The 16,397-nt window shown below is 41.6% G+C and overlaps 1 protein-coding gene across 1 annotated transcript in view; it reads left to right on the top strand.

Annotated features, from left to right (window-relative positions):
• The window catches only part of DNAJC12 (DnaJ heat shock protein family (Hsp40) member C12), a 43,336-nt gene extending 38,877 nt beyond the window's left edge, over positions 1-4,459 (top strand). Inside the window, exon 5 of the mRNA XM_055274454.2 lies at positions 3,921-4,459. Coding sequence (XP_055130429.1) covers positions 3,921-4,015 — 95 coding nt within the window. The 3' untranslated portion in view covers positions 4,016-4,459. The remainder of the gene's footprint in view (positions 1-3,920) is intronic.
• The last annotated feature ends 11,938 nt before the right edge of the window (positions 4,460-16,397 follow it).

The following is a 16,397-nucleotide window of genomic DNA, read 5'->3' as shown; positions in this document are numbered from 1 at the left end:
CGTGCACCTGTAGTCCCAGCTACTTGGGAGGCTGAGGCAGGAGGATTGCTTGAGCCCGGGAGTTTGAAGCTGCTGTGAGCTATGATCCTGCCACTGCACTCCAGCCTGGGTGACAGAGCAAGACCCTGTGTCTCCCTGTGTCAAAAAAAAAAAAAAAAAAAAAAAAAGAATGAAGTGGAGGAGATGAGAATCATTGTTCTTTTTTTTTGAAACAGAGTTTCGCTCTTGTTGCCCAGGCTGGAGTGCAGTGGCACCATCTCGGTTCACTGAAACCTCTGCCTCCCGGGTCAAGCTATTCTCCTGCCTGAGCCTCCCGAGTGGCTGGGATTACAGGCACCTGCCACCATGCCCTGCTAATTTTTTGTGTTTTTAGTAAAGATGGAGTTTCACCATGTTGGCCAGGCTGGTCTCGAACTCCTGACCTCATGATCTGCCCACCTTGTCCCCCCAAAGCACTGGGATTACAGGCATGAGCCGCCGCGTCCCACCAAGAAAAATTTAAATGTACGCAATGATTTTGGTGTGCTGCCATGTCCCTGGGCACTACCTTCCTAGGCATTGCCAACCCTGTGGCTCCAGCCACAAACATTGTGACTCTGCCAGAGGGCTTGCTCTGGCAATGGAGCCTACTTGGCAGCAAATCAGCAGGCAGTAAGTGTCAGGGAGTAAATGCCCTTTAGATGACAATAATGAGTGGAAGTGGGAAGCTAAATTCTCCAGGTCCTTCACCCCTCACATGAGATAACTCTAAGAAGTTTTATATTGTCTGCCAGGGTTCCCCAGTGGGATCATTTGCAGTTACCCATGGCGGTAAGTTGTTTGATAATGTACCTTTTATAGCTTTGGTTCTCATTCTGCTAAGGTGCCACCTGGGATCAAATTAGCCACTTTGTTTCAAATTCTTTTTTTTTTTTTTTTGAGACAGAGTCTCACTCTGTCATCCAGGCTGGAGTGCAGTGGTGCGATCACGACTCGCTGCAGCCTCGACCTCCTAGGCTCAGATGATCCTCCCACCCCCGCCCCCAAATAGCCGGGACTGCAGGCGTGCACCACCACATCCGGCTAATTTTTTATAGAGATGGAGTTTCACCATGTTGCCCTGGCTGGTCTCAAACTCCTGAGGTCAAGTGATCCATTGGCCTCAGCCTCCCAAAGTGCCGGGATTATAGGTGTGGGCCACTGTGCCCAACCTGTTTCAAGTTCTTGTCTACATGTCTATTTCTATGGGAACCCAAACTAGAAACTACATCTTTCTTTTTTTTTTTTTTAACAGACTTGCTCTGTCGCCCAGGCTGGAGTGCAGTGGCGTGATCCTGGCTCACTGCAACCTCCACCTCCTGGGTTCAAGCCATTCTCCTGCCTCAGCCTCCTGAGTAGCTGGGATTACAGGTGTGTGCTACCACGCCCAGCTAATTTTTGTATTTTTAGTAGAGGCAGGGTTTCACCATGTTGGTCAGGCTGGTCTCGAATTCCCAACCTCGTGATCCGCCCACCTCGGCCTCCCAACGTGCTGGGATCACAGGCATGAGCCACCGCACCTGGCCAGAAACTACATCTTTTTAAACAAAAATGACACTTACTGTATAAAATGTGAGAAAATATGATCAAGCAAAAGGAAGAACATATAACTCATAGTTTTATCATTTAGAGAAATATGTATTATCGATATTTTGGTATATTTTCATTTGTGTTAGTATATCTAAAAGGATCATACTATACATATTTTGTGAGTAAGTTTTAATTATAGAAACAATTATAGCAATCAGAAACAATTTCTTTTACTTTTTCCCCAAATGAAAATTCTTCAGATTTGTTTTCTCCAATAATTCTTTAAAAAGTATCAGTGTAATCTGTTTTTCTGAGATAACCATTGTTAACTATTCTGTATATGCTTTTTCTGACTACATATTTATATACTAATCAATGGAAGTGTATTTTATATATTATTCTGTAATCTGCTTTTTCATTAGCAATATTATTAACATAAAAAGACAAAAAGCATAGTTGTTTATTGCAGAAAAATAAGAAAGTACAGATAAACAAAAAAGAGTACAAAAAATGAAAATTGGCCGGGCACGGTGGCTGACGCCTGTAATCCCAGCACTTTGGGAGGCTGAGGCAGGCGGATCACCTGAGGTCAGGAATTTGAGACAAGCCTGACCAACATGGAGAAACCCCGACTCTACTAAAAATACAAAAATTAGCCGGGTGTGGTGGCTCATGCCTGTAATCCCAGCACTCAGGAGGCTGAGGCAGGAGAATCGCTTGAACCCGGGAGGCGGAGGTTGTGGTGAGCTGAGATCGCGCCATTGCACTCCAGCCTGGGCAACAAGAGTGAAACAACGTCTCAGAAAAAAGAAAAAAAAAAAAGGAAAATCACATCTATTGTAATAATCCAGGGATAAATACTATTAATTTTGGTGTACCTTTTCTTAACTGTTTGTTTGTTTTTTGAGAGAGTCTCACTCTATTACCCAGGCTCGAGTGCAGTGGCACCCTCTCGGCTCACTGCAACCTCCGCCTCTGGGGCTCAAGTAATCCTCTTGTCTTAGTCTCCTGAGTAGCTGGGACCACGGGCACATGCCACCACGCCCGCCTAATTTTTTGTATTTTTTTGTAGAGACAGGGTTTTGCCATGTTGCCCATGCTGGTCTCAAACTCCTGAGCTCAAGAGAGGCACCTGCCTCGGCCTCCCAAAGTGCTAGGATTACAGGCGTGAGCCACCATGCCGGGCCTTCTTTTTTTAGACTTAAAAAAATTTCACATAAATATTCATGTAAATAATGAGTTTAGGAATGAGATCATACTATATAAACAGTTTTGTTAACTGTCACTTAGCAATATGCTGTGAGCATTTTTCTATGATGGTAAATATTAAAATATTGTTAATGACGATATCAACACCTTTTAACCAGCTTCCATTTGCTAAAGTTTAGAATGTTTGTTGGTTTGCAAAAAAAGTTTATAAATGGTATCATTATAAACATCCTTACAGTTAAATCGTTGGGTGCATCCATTATTATTTCCTTAGGATACATTTCAAGAAGTAAAATTATTGGGTCAAAGGTTTATACTTTTTTTTTTTTTTTGAGACAGAATCTCGCTCTGTTGCCCAGGCCTGAGTGCAGTGGTGCCATCTCGGCTCACTGCAACCTCCGCATGCCGGGTTCATGCCATTCTCCTGCCTCAGCCTCCCGAGTAGCTGGGACTACAGGCGCCCACCACCACACCCAGCTAATTTTTTGTATTTTTAGTAGAGATGGGGTTTCACCATGTTAGCCAGGATGGTCTTGATCTCCTGACCTCGTGATCCGCCCGCCTTGGCCTCCCAAAGTGCTGAGATTACAGGTGTGAGCCATCACGCCTGGCAAAGTTTTATACATTTTAACAAGTTTGATAAATATTGCCAAATGGCCTGCCAGAGGAGTTTTGCCAATTTATACTTCTAGTAGGGAAGGAAAATTATCTTCTTTTCCTCTGGTTTTCAACAATGTTGTTTATTATAACTAAAAAAAAAAATCTTATTACCATGGAATTCAATTATAGTACTTGTATTTCAAGCGATCCTTTTGCCATTGACTTTTAACTTTTGAAAGGTTTCTGAAAACTGTGAAATTTGCTTCGAATTTCTTTGCATGTGAATTGTCAAAATCCCCACCACCAGAGGCATCTATGTATTTCCTCTTATTAAGTATTTAAGCATGTGAGGTCTTATCATCCATATAAATTGTAATTCCTGTTCATAAGAATTCCAGTCTGTTTAAATTAATCCATTTCTCTAAGATGTTAATAATTCATACCAAAGTCTTACCCTTACATTGTACCTGTTGCAGTGAAATATTATCCCCAAGCTGTTTTACTATAACAAGATTGACTTTTCCTATTTCTGATTTTAAATATTTACTTTCTTTCCTTTAAAGGTTTTTCAGATGTGAATGGTTGGCACCTTCGTTTCCGCTGGTCCAAGGATGCTCCCTCAGAACTCCTGAGGAAGTTCAGAAACTATGAAATATGAAATATCTCTGCTTCAAAAATGAGGAAGAGCAAGACTGTCCCCTATGCTGCCAACATGCAGTCTTTGTTTATGTCTTAAAAATGTCATTTTTATGTCATGTCTGTGAATTGCTGAGTACTAATTGATTCCTCCATCCTTGAATCAGTTCTTATAATGCTTTTTAAATGAGAAAAATTCAGAAGACGAATTTCTTCCAATATTTGAATAAATTAAAGCTCTTAGATACAGAGTAGATTGTATTATATGCTTTTTCCTATTAATACTACTTATAGAAATCCATTAAAAATCAATCTCTGTACAGTGTATTTAAATATTTCATTGACATACTGTGATCTCTATTAGTGATGGATGTATAAAAAATGTTTTCTTACCCTTGACTTACAATGAGATGTGAAATTACTTGTCTGAACCCCGTGGAGAGAAATAAATAATTTTCCCAAAGTTCTTAAATGAATTTATAATTCAATTTTTTTAGGGTCTTGCTCTGTCACCCAGGCTATGCAGTGGCATAATCATAGCTCAGTACAACCTCAAACTCCTGTGCTCAAATTATCCTCCTACCTCAGCCTCCCTAGTAGCTGGGACTAGAGGCACACGCCACCATATCTGGCCAATTTTTTATTTTCTGTAGAGGTGAGGTCTTGCTATGTTGCCCAGGCTAGTCTTGTACTCCTGGCTTCAAGTGATCCTCCCATCTTGGCCTCCCAAAGTGCTCAGAATACAGGTGTAAGCCACCATGCCCGGCCTTGATGGTATATTAAAAATAATTTAAATAGATATTTCTAACCTAATTTTAAAAGTTATGATTTATTTGAGGAAAAACATACATATGTATATATATTTTTTTGAGATGGAGTCTCACTCTGTCACCCAGGCTGGAATGCAGTAGCATGATCTCGGCTCACTGCAACCTCTGTCCCCTGGGTTCAAAGGATTCTCCTGCCTCAGCCTCCCAAGTAGCTGGGATAACAGGTGCCTGCCACCACACCTGGCTAATTTTTGTATTTTTAGTAGAGACAGGGCTTCACCATCTTGGCCAGGCTGGTCTTGAACTCCTGACATTGTGATCCACTTGCTTCTGCCTCCCAAAGTGCTGGGATTATAGGTGTGAGCCTCTGCACCCAGCTGGAAATTATGTTTTTACAAAATTTCTTGTGTTATATAAGCAAGTGATAATTTTTTTTTTTTTTTTTTTTGAGATGGAGTCTCGCTACATCTCCCAGGCTGGAGTTCAGTGTCATGATCTCAGCTCACTGCAACCTCCACCTCCCAGGTTCAAGCGATCCTCCCGCCTCAGCCTTCCGAGTAGCTATGATTACAGGAGTGTGCCACCACGCCTAGCTATTTTTTTTGTATTTTTAGTAGAGACGGGGTTTCACCATGTTGACCAGGCTGGTATCAAACTCCTGACCTCAAATGATCTGCCCACCTCAGCCTCCCAAAGTGATGGGATTACAGGCATGAGCCACTGTGCCTGGCCGCAAATGATAAATTTATAAATTACATTCTAACTATGAAAATGAACCTGTTAGGTAATAGAACTTCTTTAGGTTGGAATTATTGATGAAAACATGTAGTCTATATTTACTTTTTAGCTTGCAAACAAGTGAATGAAAAATAAAGAAAAAAAGGATTTTAGAGTAGAGGTTCCTTAGTCAGTGACAGAGTTTTCACTGGACTACCGAACACTGAGAAAGATAAGAGTATATTAAGTGCTGTGGTCTGAATGTTTATGTTCCTCCCAAATTCACATGTTGAAATCCTAACACCCAAGGTGATGGTATTAGGAGGTGATGCCTTTGGGAGGTGATTATGTCATGCGGGCTCACTCTCATGAATGGGATTAGTGCTCTTATCAAAGAGGATTGAGAGAGAGAGAGACCCCTTGCTTTCCTTCCACCATGGGAGGACACAGCAGGAAGTCACCATCTGTAAGCCAGAAAGTGGGGCCTCACCAGATAATGAATCTGCCCTGATCTTGGACTTCCCGGTCTCCAGAAATGTGAGAAACAAAATATTGTTTATAAGCTACCCCGTTTATGGTATTTTGTTAAGTAGCCCAGTGGACTAAGACAACAACTTTGTTTTCCATTTTTTCCCCACTCCCCTCCCCCACAGGCAGTGTCCTTTAAAAAGCTAAATTTATTCAGTATAAAGGGCTGTCTGTTATTTAGATGTCATGTCCTTCCAACCACTGTAGCTTGTTTATTTATTTATTTATTTATTTTTAATTTATTTTTTTTGAGACGGAGTCTCTCTCTGTTGCCCAGGCTGGAGTATAGTGGCACAATCTTGGCTCACTGCAACCTCCGCCTCCAGGGTTCAAGCAATTCTCCCTGGCTCAGCCTCCTGAGTAGCTAGGATTGCAGATGCCCACCACCACAGCTGGCTAATTTTTGTATTTTTAATAGTTACTCAAGGTTTTACCATGTTAACCAGTCTGGTCTCAAACTCCTGATCTCAGGTGATCCACCTGCCTCGGCCTCTCAAAGTGCTGGGATTACAGGCGTGAGCCACCTCCCCCGGCCACCTGTTTTTTTTTTTTAATTTAAATTTTTGTAAATTATTTTATTTCTTCCATGGTGATTTAGAGGGACTATCTTCAAACCAGCACAAATATTTCATAAATAATATCTGGCTATTTTGTAACCAATTGAGTAATTTGTTGCACAATAAGCCACCTCACATCTTTCAGCAAGAAATACATTAAATTTGAATAGTAAAGACGTTGCACAATGAATTAGGACATGATTAAAATTTGCTTTAAATATTTCTTTGGGGGAAGGGACACCACACTTCTACTCAATGAAGAGGAATATTTTTACAGTTCAGATGTCTTTTATTATTTTTTACACCTATTATGCCATGAATTCATAGGCAATAGGTTCCAGCAGCTCAGGCGCCTTCCCATTGGTTCCCACAAAGTGCACTTCTCTGGGTGGAGCAGGCTGGTGCTTCAGTTGAACCCAGGTACCTTTCTCATTGGCTTCATTCTTTTTCTGATCATTTTCCTTCATGCGTTTCAGGAAGCTATCTCGGCTCTTAGAGTGTTTAATGTGCTCAACACGTACATTAATTCTCCTGGCAAGAATCTTGCCCTTAACTCATGTGTTTATAACAATGCCAACAGCATGCAGTAACGCTGTAGAGTCTTCCAGTTTTGCCCTGGTAACACTTGTGGGGCATTCCTTTTTGAACAGTACCCATTCCCTTATGTCTACAATGTCACCTTTCTAATAGATTCGCATATACGGGGTCAAAGGAACAAGTCCATGTTTTTTAAAAGGCCTAGAGAACATCTACGGGTGCCTCTCCTCTTTCCCTTTGTGTTTGTTATTTTGGCGAATTACTGGAAGAGAGCGGTTCCCACCAAAAGGCAACAATTGCATGTTATAATGCCTGCCTCACCCATGTAGGCACCCAAATAAATACCATATTGAACAAGTGAATTTTTGAATCTAAGAATCAAGGTTTTATTTTTTATTTTCTCTTTCCCCAGACTGTCTGATTTATAACACTGATGACTTTTAATGACTTGTCAAAGGCAAAAACACTTCACTCCCACGTTCCACTCTATTTTTGTTACAGACTCATTTCCCAATTGTCGACAAGATTGAGCACCAGCTCTTGTTTACTTTTCTCTCCCATAATGCCTGAAGCTTCCAACATGAAAAAGAGATGTTGCTCCACTTTAAGGGAGGTTTATGGTGGGGCAGGCTTGTACTAAGCACTTTATATATTTGATCCCATTTAACTTAGTAGCATTCCTTTTAAACTAAAGCACTTAAAAACTCAAAGTATAAAAAGGGAGGGGACTGTGCTGTGATAATGCAGTCTTTTGAATGGAAAGTAAGAGGAAAACAGGACGTTTCTTCAATAATTCAGTTCAGTTCCCCAGTGTGTCCAGCACAACTAAAATTGGGTGTACATATATAGAATAGCGCACTTTCAATGCCACTTATTTTTGCATTGTGGCTCAACTTCATGCCATAGCAAACTCATTATGAAAAGATATTTTTACTTAAAGATTATTAACCTCTAAGATCAGCAGCTCTAAATGAAGATGTTTTCTCTTATATTTGATAGTGACTGAATGAGACACATACTTCTTGAGAATACTATGTGATAAATATACTAGCATTTGTGTAGGATACACTCACACACGCACACATATATATATATATCACACACAATACACATATTTTGTAGAGATGGGGTCTTGCTGTATTGCCCAGGCTGGTCTCAAACTCCTGGCCTCAAGTGATCCTCCTGCCTTGGCTTCCCAAACTGCTGCGATTTTTAGGTGTGAGCCACAACACCCGGCCTTTGTAGCATATAAAAAGGCTTATGTCATGTTTATGCCCTCAAGGAGCTGATATTCCAGTGAAGTAAGACAGGTATGTGAGTATCTGTCAGTTTAAAAGGAGTGTACTGAATTAGTTTAAATATGTAATGTGCTTAGAACATGAGGAGTAAGCACTATGTGTATTAGTTCCCATTCTTACTGCATTAGTGTGTGTTGAGGCACTGTTTCTTGCATATCTTTCCTTAGATATCCCATGCATTTACACACACATTTGTGTTTCTGTTCTTTACACAAATGGTAGCACAGTATATCCACTGCTGAATAACTCCCATTTACTCAGTTAATATATCTTGGGAGTTTTTTCATTTTAGTGTGTGAATCCTACTTTATTCTTTTTACCTGCTACATAGCATTCCATTGTGTGGATGAACCATACTTTTTTCTTTTCTTTTTTTGTTTGAGACAGAGCTTCGCTCTTGTCGCCCAGACTGCAGTGCAATGGCGCCATCTCGGCTCACTGCAACCTTTGCCTTCCCGTTTTGCGCGATTCTCCTGCCTTAGCCTCCCAAGTAGCTGGGATTACAGGTGCCCACACCATGCCCAGCTGTTTTGGAACCACACTCTTTTTTTAAACTTGTCTTCTATCGATGCCTTTTCAAGCTATTTACAATTTTTTTGCAATCACAAATAGCACTGTAATGAACAGCTTTGTAAAAAGTCTTTCTTCTATGTAAAGTATACCTGTGGGATGAATGTCTAGCACTGGAATTTCTGGATTAAAGAGTATGTATGTGCATTTAGAATTTGATTACCATGTTCTCAGGAAAGCAATAGGTGCAATTTGACAGGTTTCAGAGATCTTAGGGCCACTGGATTAAAAAACCCAGGAAAAAACGCTTATTCATTGAGATTCTTGCCTTTAGATTTTTTTTTCACTCTATACTGGACTTTGTTGAGTGGCTCAGTCTGAAGCACTGTGCTTATGGAATAATTTACCCAGCATCTGTCCTAGCCCCTAATACCAGGGACTGCCCAAGATATAAAGCAATAATAAAACCAGAGTACACATTTCTTCTGGCACCTTCCACAGAGAGAGAGGAGAACAGGTTTTTTTTTGTTTTGTTTTGTTTTTTTTCAGTGCTGTGGCTACTTGCCTTCTGGGTATCCTGAAATGTTGAAATACAATTCTAGAACATTTTTGTTCTTTTAAGTAAAGGGCAATTCAACAGAACAATGCTGGGAAACCTAGGTAGAATTCACAATTTCCAATGAATACAAATAATTTTCAGTACCTGGACATATTCCCAGCCTGACAAAAATATGCTCCTTGATGAGCAAATTAGAAATACAGAAAAGACTTTGCAGATATTCCTTCTATATCACAGAGCTGGATAAGGAGAAGATAAGGTTGTTTTCCTGCTTATGAATTTTCATATCCTTTCGCTGCCCAGATCTGATGGTGGTTACAAGATCAATCACAGCAGCAAGCGTTGATGACTAATACAGTTATTGAGAGGAGTCTTTAATTTCCTGGAGGCAAACACCATTACTTGCCACTTCTACACCACAGACGGGAGTTGCCAGGACTACTGGGGAGTCAGTGATGGAAGAAATTATAAAACTGATGCAATTACTGAGAAAATGATGAAATGTCTCACAATGAAAGGCTTCAATTCCCTTCAATTTCAGGTTCTGTGATATGCATCAGTGTGGCCTTGTCCACAGTATTATTACTTCTCAGCTCTCTGTGGCAACTCACTCTCATTGTGGGAGAATATTTTGCATCAGGCAGTTCATTCTTACCCTTTCTCCTCCCACCTGGCCTCTTTTGTTTCTTCCAATATTTTTGCCTTGATTATTTCTTATTTGTGGAATTTAAGAGAGGTTTGTGAAGCAGTGAATCTTTCTCTGGTTCTAAACTACTGTGGGACTTAGGGCAAATTACTTGCGCTCCCTGATACAGTTTCTTCTACCTGTGGCTAGATAAAAGGATCTCCCCTTTGTAGAACATAGGATCTTGGCCAAGGACTAGCCCCAAAGTTGGCCAGTTTAGGACCTTGGGTGGGAGCCAGGACACTGTGGGAACTGGCAAGGAATTTGTAGGCCAAAAGTGGAAGTCGAGGATTGTCAGGGGCATGGAAAGCAGAGAAAGAGGATATGTTTTCTCCATCATTCCTTTCTAATAACTCGTCCTTTCTTACTAGTCTTTTAAGTAAAAGGACAGAGACGAAAGGGAAAGATTATACTTAATTAGGTACATCTATATACAATAGCCCCAAACACCTCAATTATCTTTTCACATTCAGCTGAGTTTGATGCCATTCTAGACAGCATCCCAACTTTAAAGACAAGAGTGAAATTTCTATAGTAAATACTTTCCAGCTCATTAGAGCTGGAAATGAGGCTCTAAACCAGGTCTAATAATAATACCAACGGTAACTACTACCTTTAATATTAATAATTTCCAAAGCATTTCCTGATATAACTTGTTTGAATCTCACAACTAATCTCATTTCAGTGTAGCTTTTGTTACATTTTAAAAACCACAATAGAATGGAAAACATTTTTTTCATTCTATTTTTTTTTTCTTAAACCACTGGTTCTCAACCTTGGATTCAATGGGGAATATGAAAACCCTGGTTCTCACCAGCGACATTGTGAATTATGTATTTGGTCTTTGTTTCTATTTCCTATCATAGGGCTCTTAAAACCCTTGGAGTCTCTGGAATGATGTGTCTTTTGTATGCTAATGAGATGACTGGTGGCAGGATGCAGCTTGGTCACTGGAAAGACCATGGCATGATTAGAAGGTTGGGACTTTCAGCCTTACCCCCCAGGAGAAGAGAGAAGGGCTGAAGGTTGAGTTGATCACTAATGGCCAATGATGTAATCAATGATGCCTACCTAATGAATCCTGCATAAAAACACAAAAGGACAGGGCTTGGGGAACGGCTTCTGGATAGCTGAACACATGGAAGTTCTTGAAGGGTGGTGCCTGGAGAGAACACAGAAGCTCCATGCCCCTTCCCACATACCTTGCCCTATGCATCTTTTCCACCTGGCTGTTCACCTTGGGAAAGAAAAGAAAGAAACTTTTTTTTTTTTTTTGAGATGGAGTCTTGCTCTGTCCCTAGGCTGGAGTGCAGTGGCACGATCTCGGCTCACTGCAACCTCTGTCTTCCAGGTTCAAGCAATTCTCCTGCCTCAGCCTCCCGAGTAGCTGGGATTATAGGCACGCGCCACAACGCTCAGCTAATTTTTGTATTTTTAGTAGAAACAGGGTTTCACCATGTTGGCCAGGATGGCCTTGATCATCTGACCTTGTGATCCACCTGCCTTGGCCTCCCAAAGTGCTGGGATTACAGGCGTGAGCCACTGCGCCTGGCCGAAAAATAAACTCTTTATATTAATTTTGCCTCAGTCTTTTTTTAGGTCGACAACCTGTATTCTTTGTAACATCATATATAATAAATGAGTAAATGTAAGTAAAGGATTTCTCTGATTTCTCTGAGCCACTCTAGCAAATTAATGAAACCCAAGGAGGGGGATGGTGGGAACCCTGGTTTACAGTCAGTTGGTCAGAACCATAGGACACAAGCTGCGGCTTGCAATTAGTATCTGAAGTCGGGGAGAATCTTGTGGGACTGAGTCCTCGCTCTATGGGATCTCATGCTATCTCCAGGTAGACAGTGTCACAAGTAAGTTGAATTTGAGGACACCTTGCTGGAGAATCTGCTGGATAATTGACTAGTTGGTGGTGGGGAGAAATCCCCACACATTTTAGTTACCAGAGGTGAAGCATTCTGCATAATAGAGGAGTGTGGGCAAAAGGCTTTGGTTTTCCCAGTATCTCAATACCACCCCACTCCACCAACCTCAGATTTCATGTTTCTGGGTAGGAATTTTACAACTCTCAGGTAATTCTAACGTGCCACTAAGGTTGAGGATCATGGTGGCTTAAACAATACAAGCTGTAGGTGAAATGGTTAATGTCTTGGTGGCTCTCCCTCTTCCGTGTCACCTGTTATTTTTAGGAGTCGCCATGACCCGAGGTGCACTCTGCTTGAGCTCCCAAACAGGTCTATGACCTACGGCGGCTCCTGTCTCTGCCCTAATTCTCTGATCCTCATTTCCACGTTGGAGCGCTCCCTGCTGCTGAGTACCTGCTGGTGGAAGAAAGGCGGCCTCCTCTGCTGGCAGCTTCCTTCTCGCCAGACTTCTCTTGAACAGTTTCTTAGTGTCTGGAACTCACCCTTTAACCATGCGGCCACAGATCCTGACTGTCGGGCCTGGTAGGGAGCATAGTCCTAGCTTTCTCTGACCATCTCCCTCCTGTCTCATCTTATTCCCATGCAAATGCCTTTCCTCCCCAAGCTTCAAAAAAAGAAACACCTGGGCCAATAAAGGACAAAAGATTCCGCAGTGTGTGCATGTAGAGGGAGAGTGATGTGTCTCCACTAGTAGCAGCTAGCTAAAAATACTGTTTTAGAAATTCCAATAGTGTTCAAACAAGGTGGGACAGAAAATGTTAGAAATAGAAGCTGTCAATCATTTGATGTGAAGGTTGTTCATCAAACAATACTTAAAGAGAAATAGCTGTATAGTGTTAGGCAAGTCCCTTCTCTGAGTCTGTTTCCTCCCTTGTAAAATGAGGAAATATAAAATTAAACTAGGCAAATTGTGAATCAAAATCAGACTGACAGATTTAAAAAGTTATTTTCAGGTCTAAATTCAAGGACTCAGGGAGTTTATCACAGCAAGGCTGCTACTGGCAAAACACACATTGTTCATGATGTAAAGTGTGTTGGCGAAGAGGGTAGCTCTGGGGATGGTACTTAGGAGCAGTGTGACGTTAAGCAAGTTCATTAACCTCTCTGTGCCTCAGTTTCCTTATCTGTAAATCTGTAAAATGGAGATGGCAACTACCTTTGTGTAGGACACAAAATATTAGCTGTTAATAGTAGTGCTATATATATATATTTTTTCCTCCAAGACGGAGTCTTGCTCTGTCACCCAGGCTGGAGTGCAGTGGCACCATCTTGGCTCACTGCAATGTCCACCTCCCAGGTTCGAGCGATTCTTCTGCCTCAGCCTCCTGAGTAACTGGGATTACAGGTACGCAGCACGATACCCAACTAATTTTTTTTTTTTTTGAGATGGAATTTCGCTCTTTTTGCCCAGGCTAGAGTGCAATGGCACGATCTTGGCTCACTGCAACCTCTGCCTCCCGGATTCAAGGGATTCTCTTGCCTCAGCCTCCTGTGTAGCTGGGATTACAGGCGTGCACCACCATGCCTGGCTATTTTTGTATTTTCAGTAGAGACAGGGTTTCAAAAAAATTTTTTTTTTTTTCTTTGCCCAGGCTGGAGTGCAAAGACAGGATCTTTGGCTCACTGCAACCTCCGCCTCCCAGGTTCCAGCCATTCTCCTGTCAGCCTCCCAAGTAGCTGGGATTACAGGTACCTGCCTAATTCTTTGTATTGCCTGGCTAATTTTTGTATTTTTAGTAGGGAAGGGGTCTCACCATATTGGCCAGGCTGGTCTCTTGGCCAGGTTGGTCTTGAACTCCTGACCTTGTGATCTGCCTGCCTTGGCCTCCCAAAATGTTGGGATTACAGGTGTGAGCCACCATGCCTGGCCGGAATTTGTTTTAACAGCCTCTCCAGGGGATTCTTTTGCATGCTAAAGTTTTAGCAGAACTGTTTTAGAATCTTGCTCCTCAAAATGTTGTCCAAAGCTCAGCATCATAAGCATTTGAATTTATTAGACTTGCAGAATCTTGGGCCCCACTTTGGATCTGCTAAACTGTAATCTGTGTTTTAAGAAGATCCCCAGGTGTTTCCATGCTCAATAAACCTTGAGAAGCACTGCCCTAGAAATGTATCTCTAATATGATAGCCAATAAGCATACATGGCTATGAAAATTAAAATTAATTAAGATTAAATAAAATTCAACATATAGTTCCTTATTCACACTAGCCACATTTCGAGTACTCATGGAGCTAGTGGTTCCCATATTGGACAATACAGATTATAGAACATTCTCATCATCTCAGTAAGTTCTATACGACAGTGCAGCTTTACAATAATCATTACCATTATCTTTTATAACCATAGGGCATCTGGGAGGAGCAGATTGCCTGAGACAAAGTTGACAAGCTAATGTTTATAAGAGCCAGGCGAGTAAAGTAAATGAGTGAAGTAGGCCAATTATGAGAGAACCAGGAGCACAAACACAATAAGTGGCCAATGATACTCAACCCACATGCTGGGGCTACAGTAGGAAGTGGTGGGGACTGTGGTAACCTAGAAAAAGCATGTTTTGATCCAGCCAGTAGTTACTAGGGAGGAGGCTAGGCCCAGGATAGGCTGGGCTAGGCAGTTCTATTTTTGTTTGAGGAGCTAGAAATTTGGATTTTTATATGATTCTTAAATTTTGATCACTAAATTAAAAATTAAAAAATGATGTACTGAGGCCAGGTGTGGTGGCTCACACTTGTAATCATTTTGGGAGGCCAAGGAGGGAGGATTGCTTGAGCCCAGGAGTTCAAGACCAGCCTGGGCAACACAGTGAGACCCTCTCTCTATAAAACATAAAAAAAAAATTAGCCAGGTATGGTGGTGCATGACTGTAGTCTCAGCTGAGGTGGGAGGATCACTTGAACCCAGAGGTTGAGGCTGCAGTGAGCTGTGATCGCAACACTGTATTCCGGCATAGGGGACAGAGGGAGACTCTGTCTAAAAAAAAAAAAAAAGCTATACATTATACACTGTACTGGCCAAGGAAACATTCCTGAAGACCTAATTTCACCTTGGTGTTGCAACCTAGAGATCACACTGGCTTGTTCTTTCTTGTGATAAAAGAAATACTTCAGCCAGATTAAATTTAAAGGAGTTTAACTGAGCAATGAATGATTCATGAATTGGGCAGACCCCAGAATCATAGCAGAGACTCCAGTGCAGCCACGTGGTGGAATAAAATTTATAGACAAAAAAAGGGAAATGATGTACAGAAATTAGAAGTGAGGTACAGAATGGCTGGATTGGTTACAGCTCCATGTTTGCCTTATTTGAACACAGTTTGAACACTCAGCAGTCTATGAGTGGCTGAAGTATGGCTGCTGGGATTGGCCAACACTCAACCACTGTTACAGGTACATACTACTAAGTTAGGTTTTCAATTTTGTCCACCTATTAAGCTAGGTTTTGGTTTGTCCAGAAGGACTCAAATATACAAGTACGGAATCCTTCTCAGGCCATGTTTAGTTTGCTTTAACACTTGCCAAGGTCAGCTGTTTGTCTTGTTTATATCTTCCTTTCCTGCCTCCTTTTCTTCTTTCTCCTCTTGTTTTGATCTTGTCCTTGCTTTCCCTTCCCTTTTCTTCTTCTCTTCCTCCTCTTCTAATTTCTTTCATTCAGTAAGCATTTATTGAATGTGCCAGGCACTGTGGTAGGGACTCAGGATAAAAAGGTGAACCAATATTGTCCCTTCCCTCAAAGTGCCCATAGTTTAGTGGGAGACTCAGACATGCATGTAGATAATGACAGGGCAATTTGAGAAGTGCTATAGTAGAAACATGTTCAAAGCCTTATAGAGTGGTAGATAAAGGAGCAAGCCAATTTTGTGGGGGAGGAGTCAGAGAGGTCTTCATGGAGGTATGGATATCTGCACTGGCTTTTGAAGAATGCATAGGAGTTCTCCAGGATGAAGAGCTAGGATGAGAGGCAAGAGGGTATTTTTAGTGGAAGGAACAGCGTGGAGGCTTCACAGCACTTAGTGTATTTGGAAAGTGAAAGTTTCTAGGTGGCTGATGTGTAGGGCATGTACAGTTGCACATTAGACTTCCTTGTTCTTAAAAGTCTGCCAGCTAGCATCTCCCCACTGCTGTTTAAGCCACCTCACCGCCTTTCCGCAGGCTCCTTTCACCGTGGATTTGAGGCTCCCAGATCCACCATCTTCCTCTTAGCTCCTCTCTTCACCTTACCTCTGCTGTCTCTCTTTTTCACTCCTTCCCTCCCACTAAGATCTCCCTCCATCCACTTTAAATTCTTATCATTCAGAGCAGTTCAGAAATC

Source organism: Symphalangus syndactylus, chromosome 4 (assembly GCF_028878055.3).
Source record: "Symphalangus syndactylus isolate Jambi chromosome 4, NHGRI_mSymSyn1-v2.1_pri, whole genome shotgun sequence".
Lineage (NCBI taxonomy): Eukaryota > Metazoa > Chordata > Mammalia > Primates > Hylobatidae > Symphalangus > Symphalangus syndactylus.
Note: the sequence above shows the minus strand (reverse complement) of the source record. Positions and strands in the feature narration are given on the sequence as shown.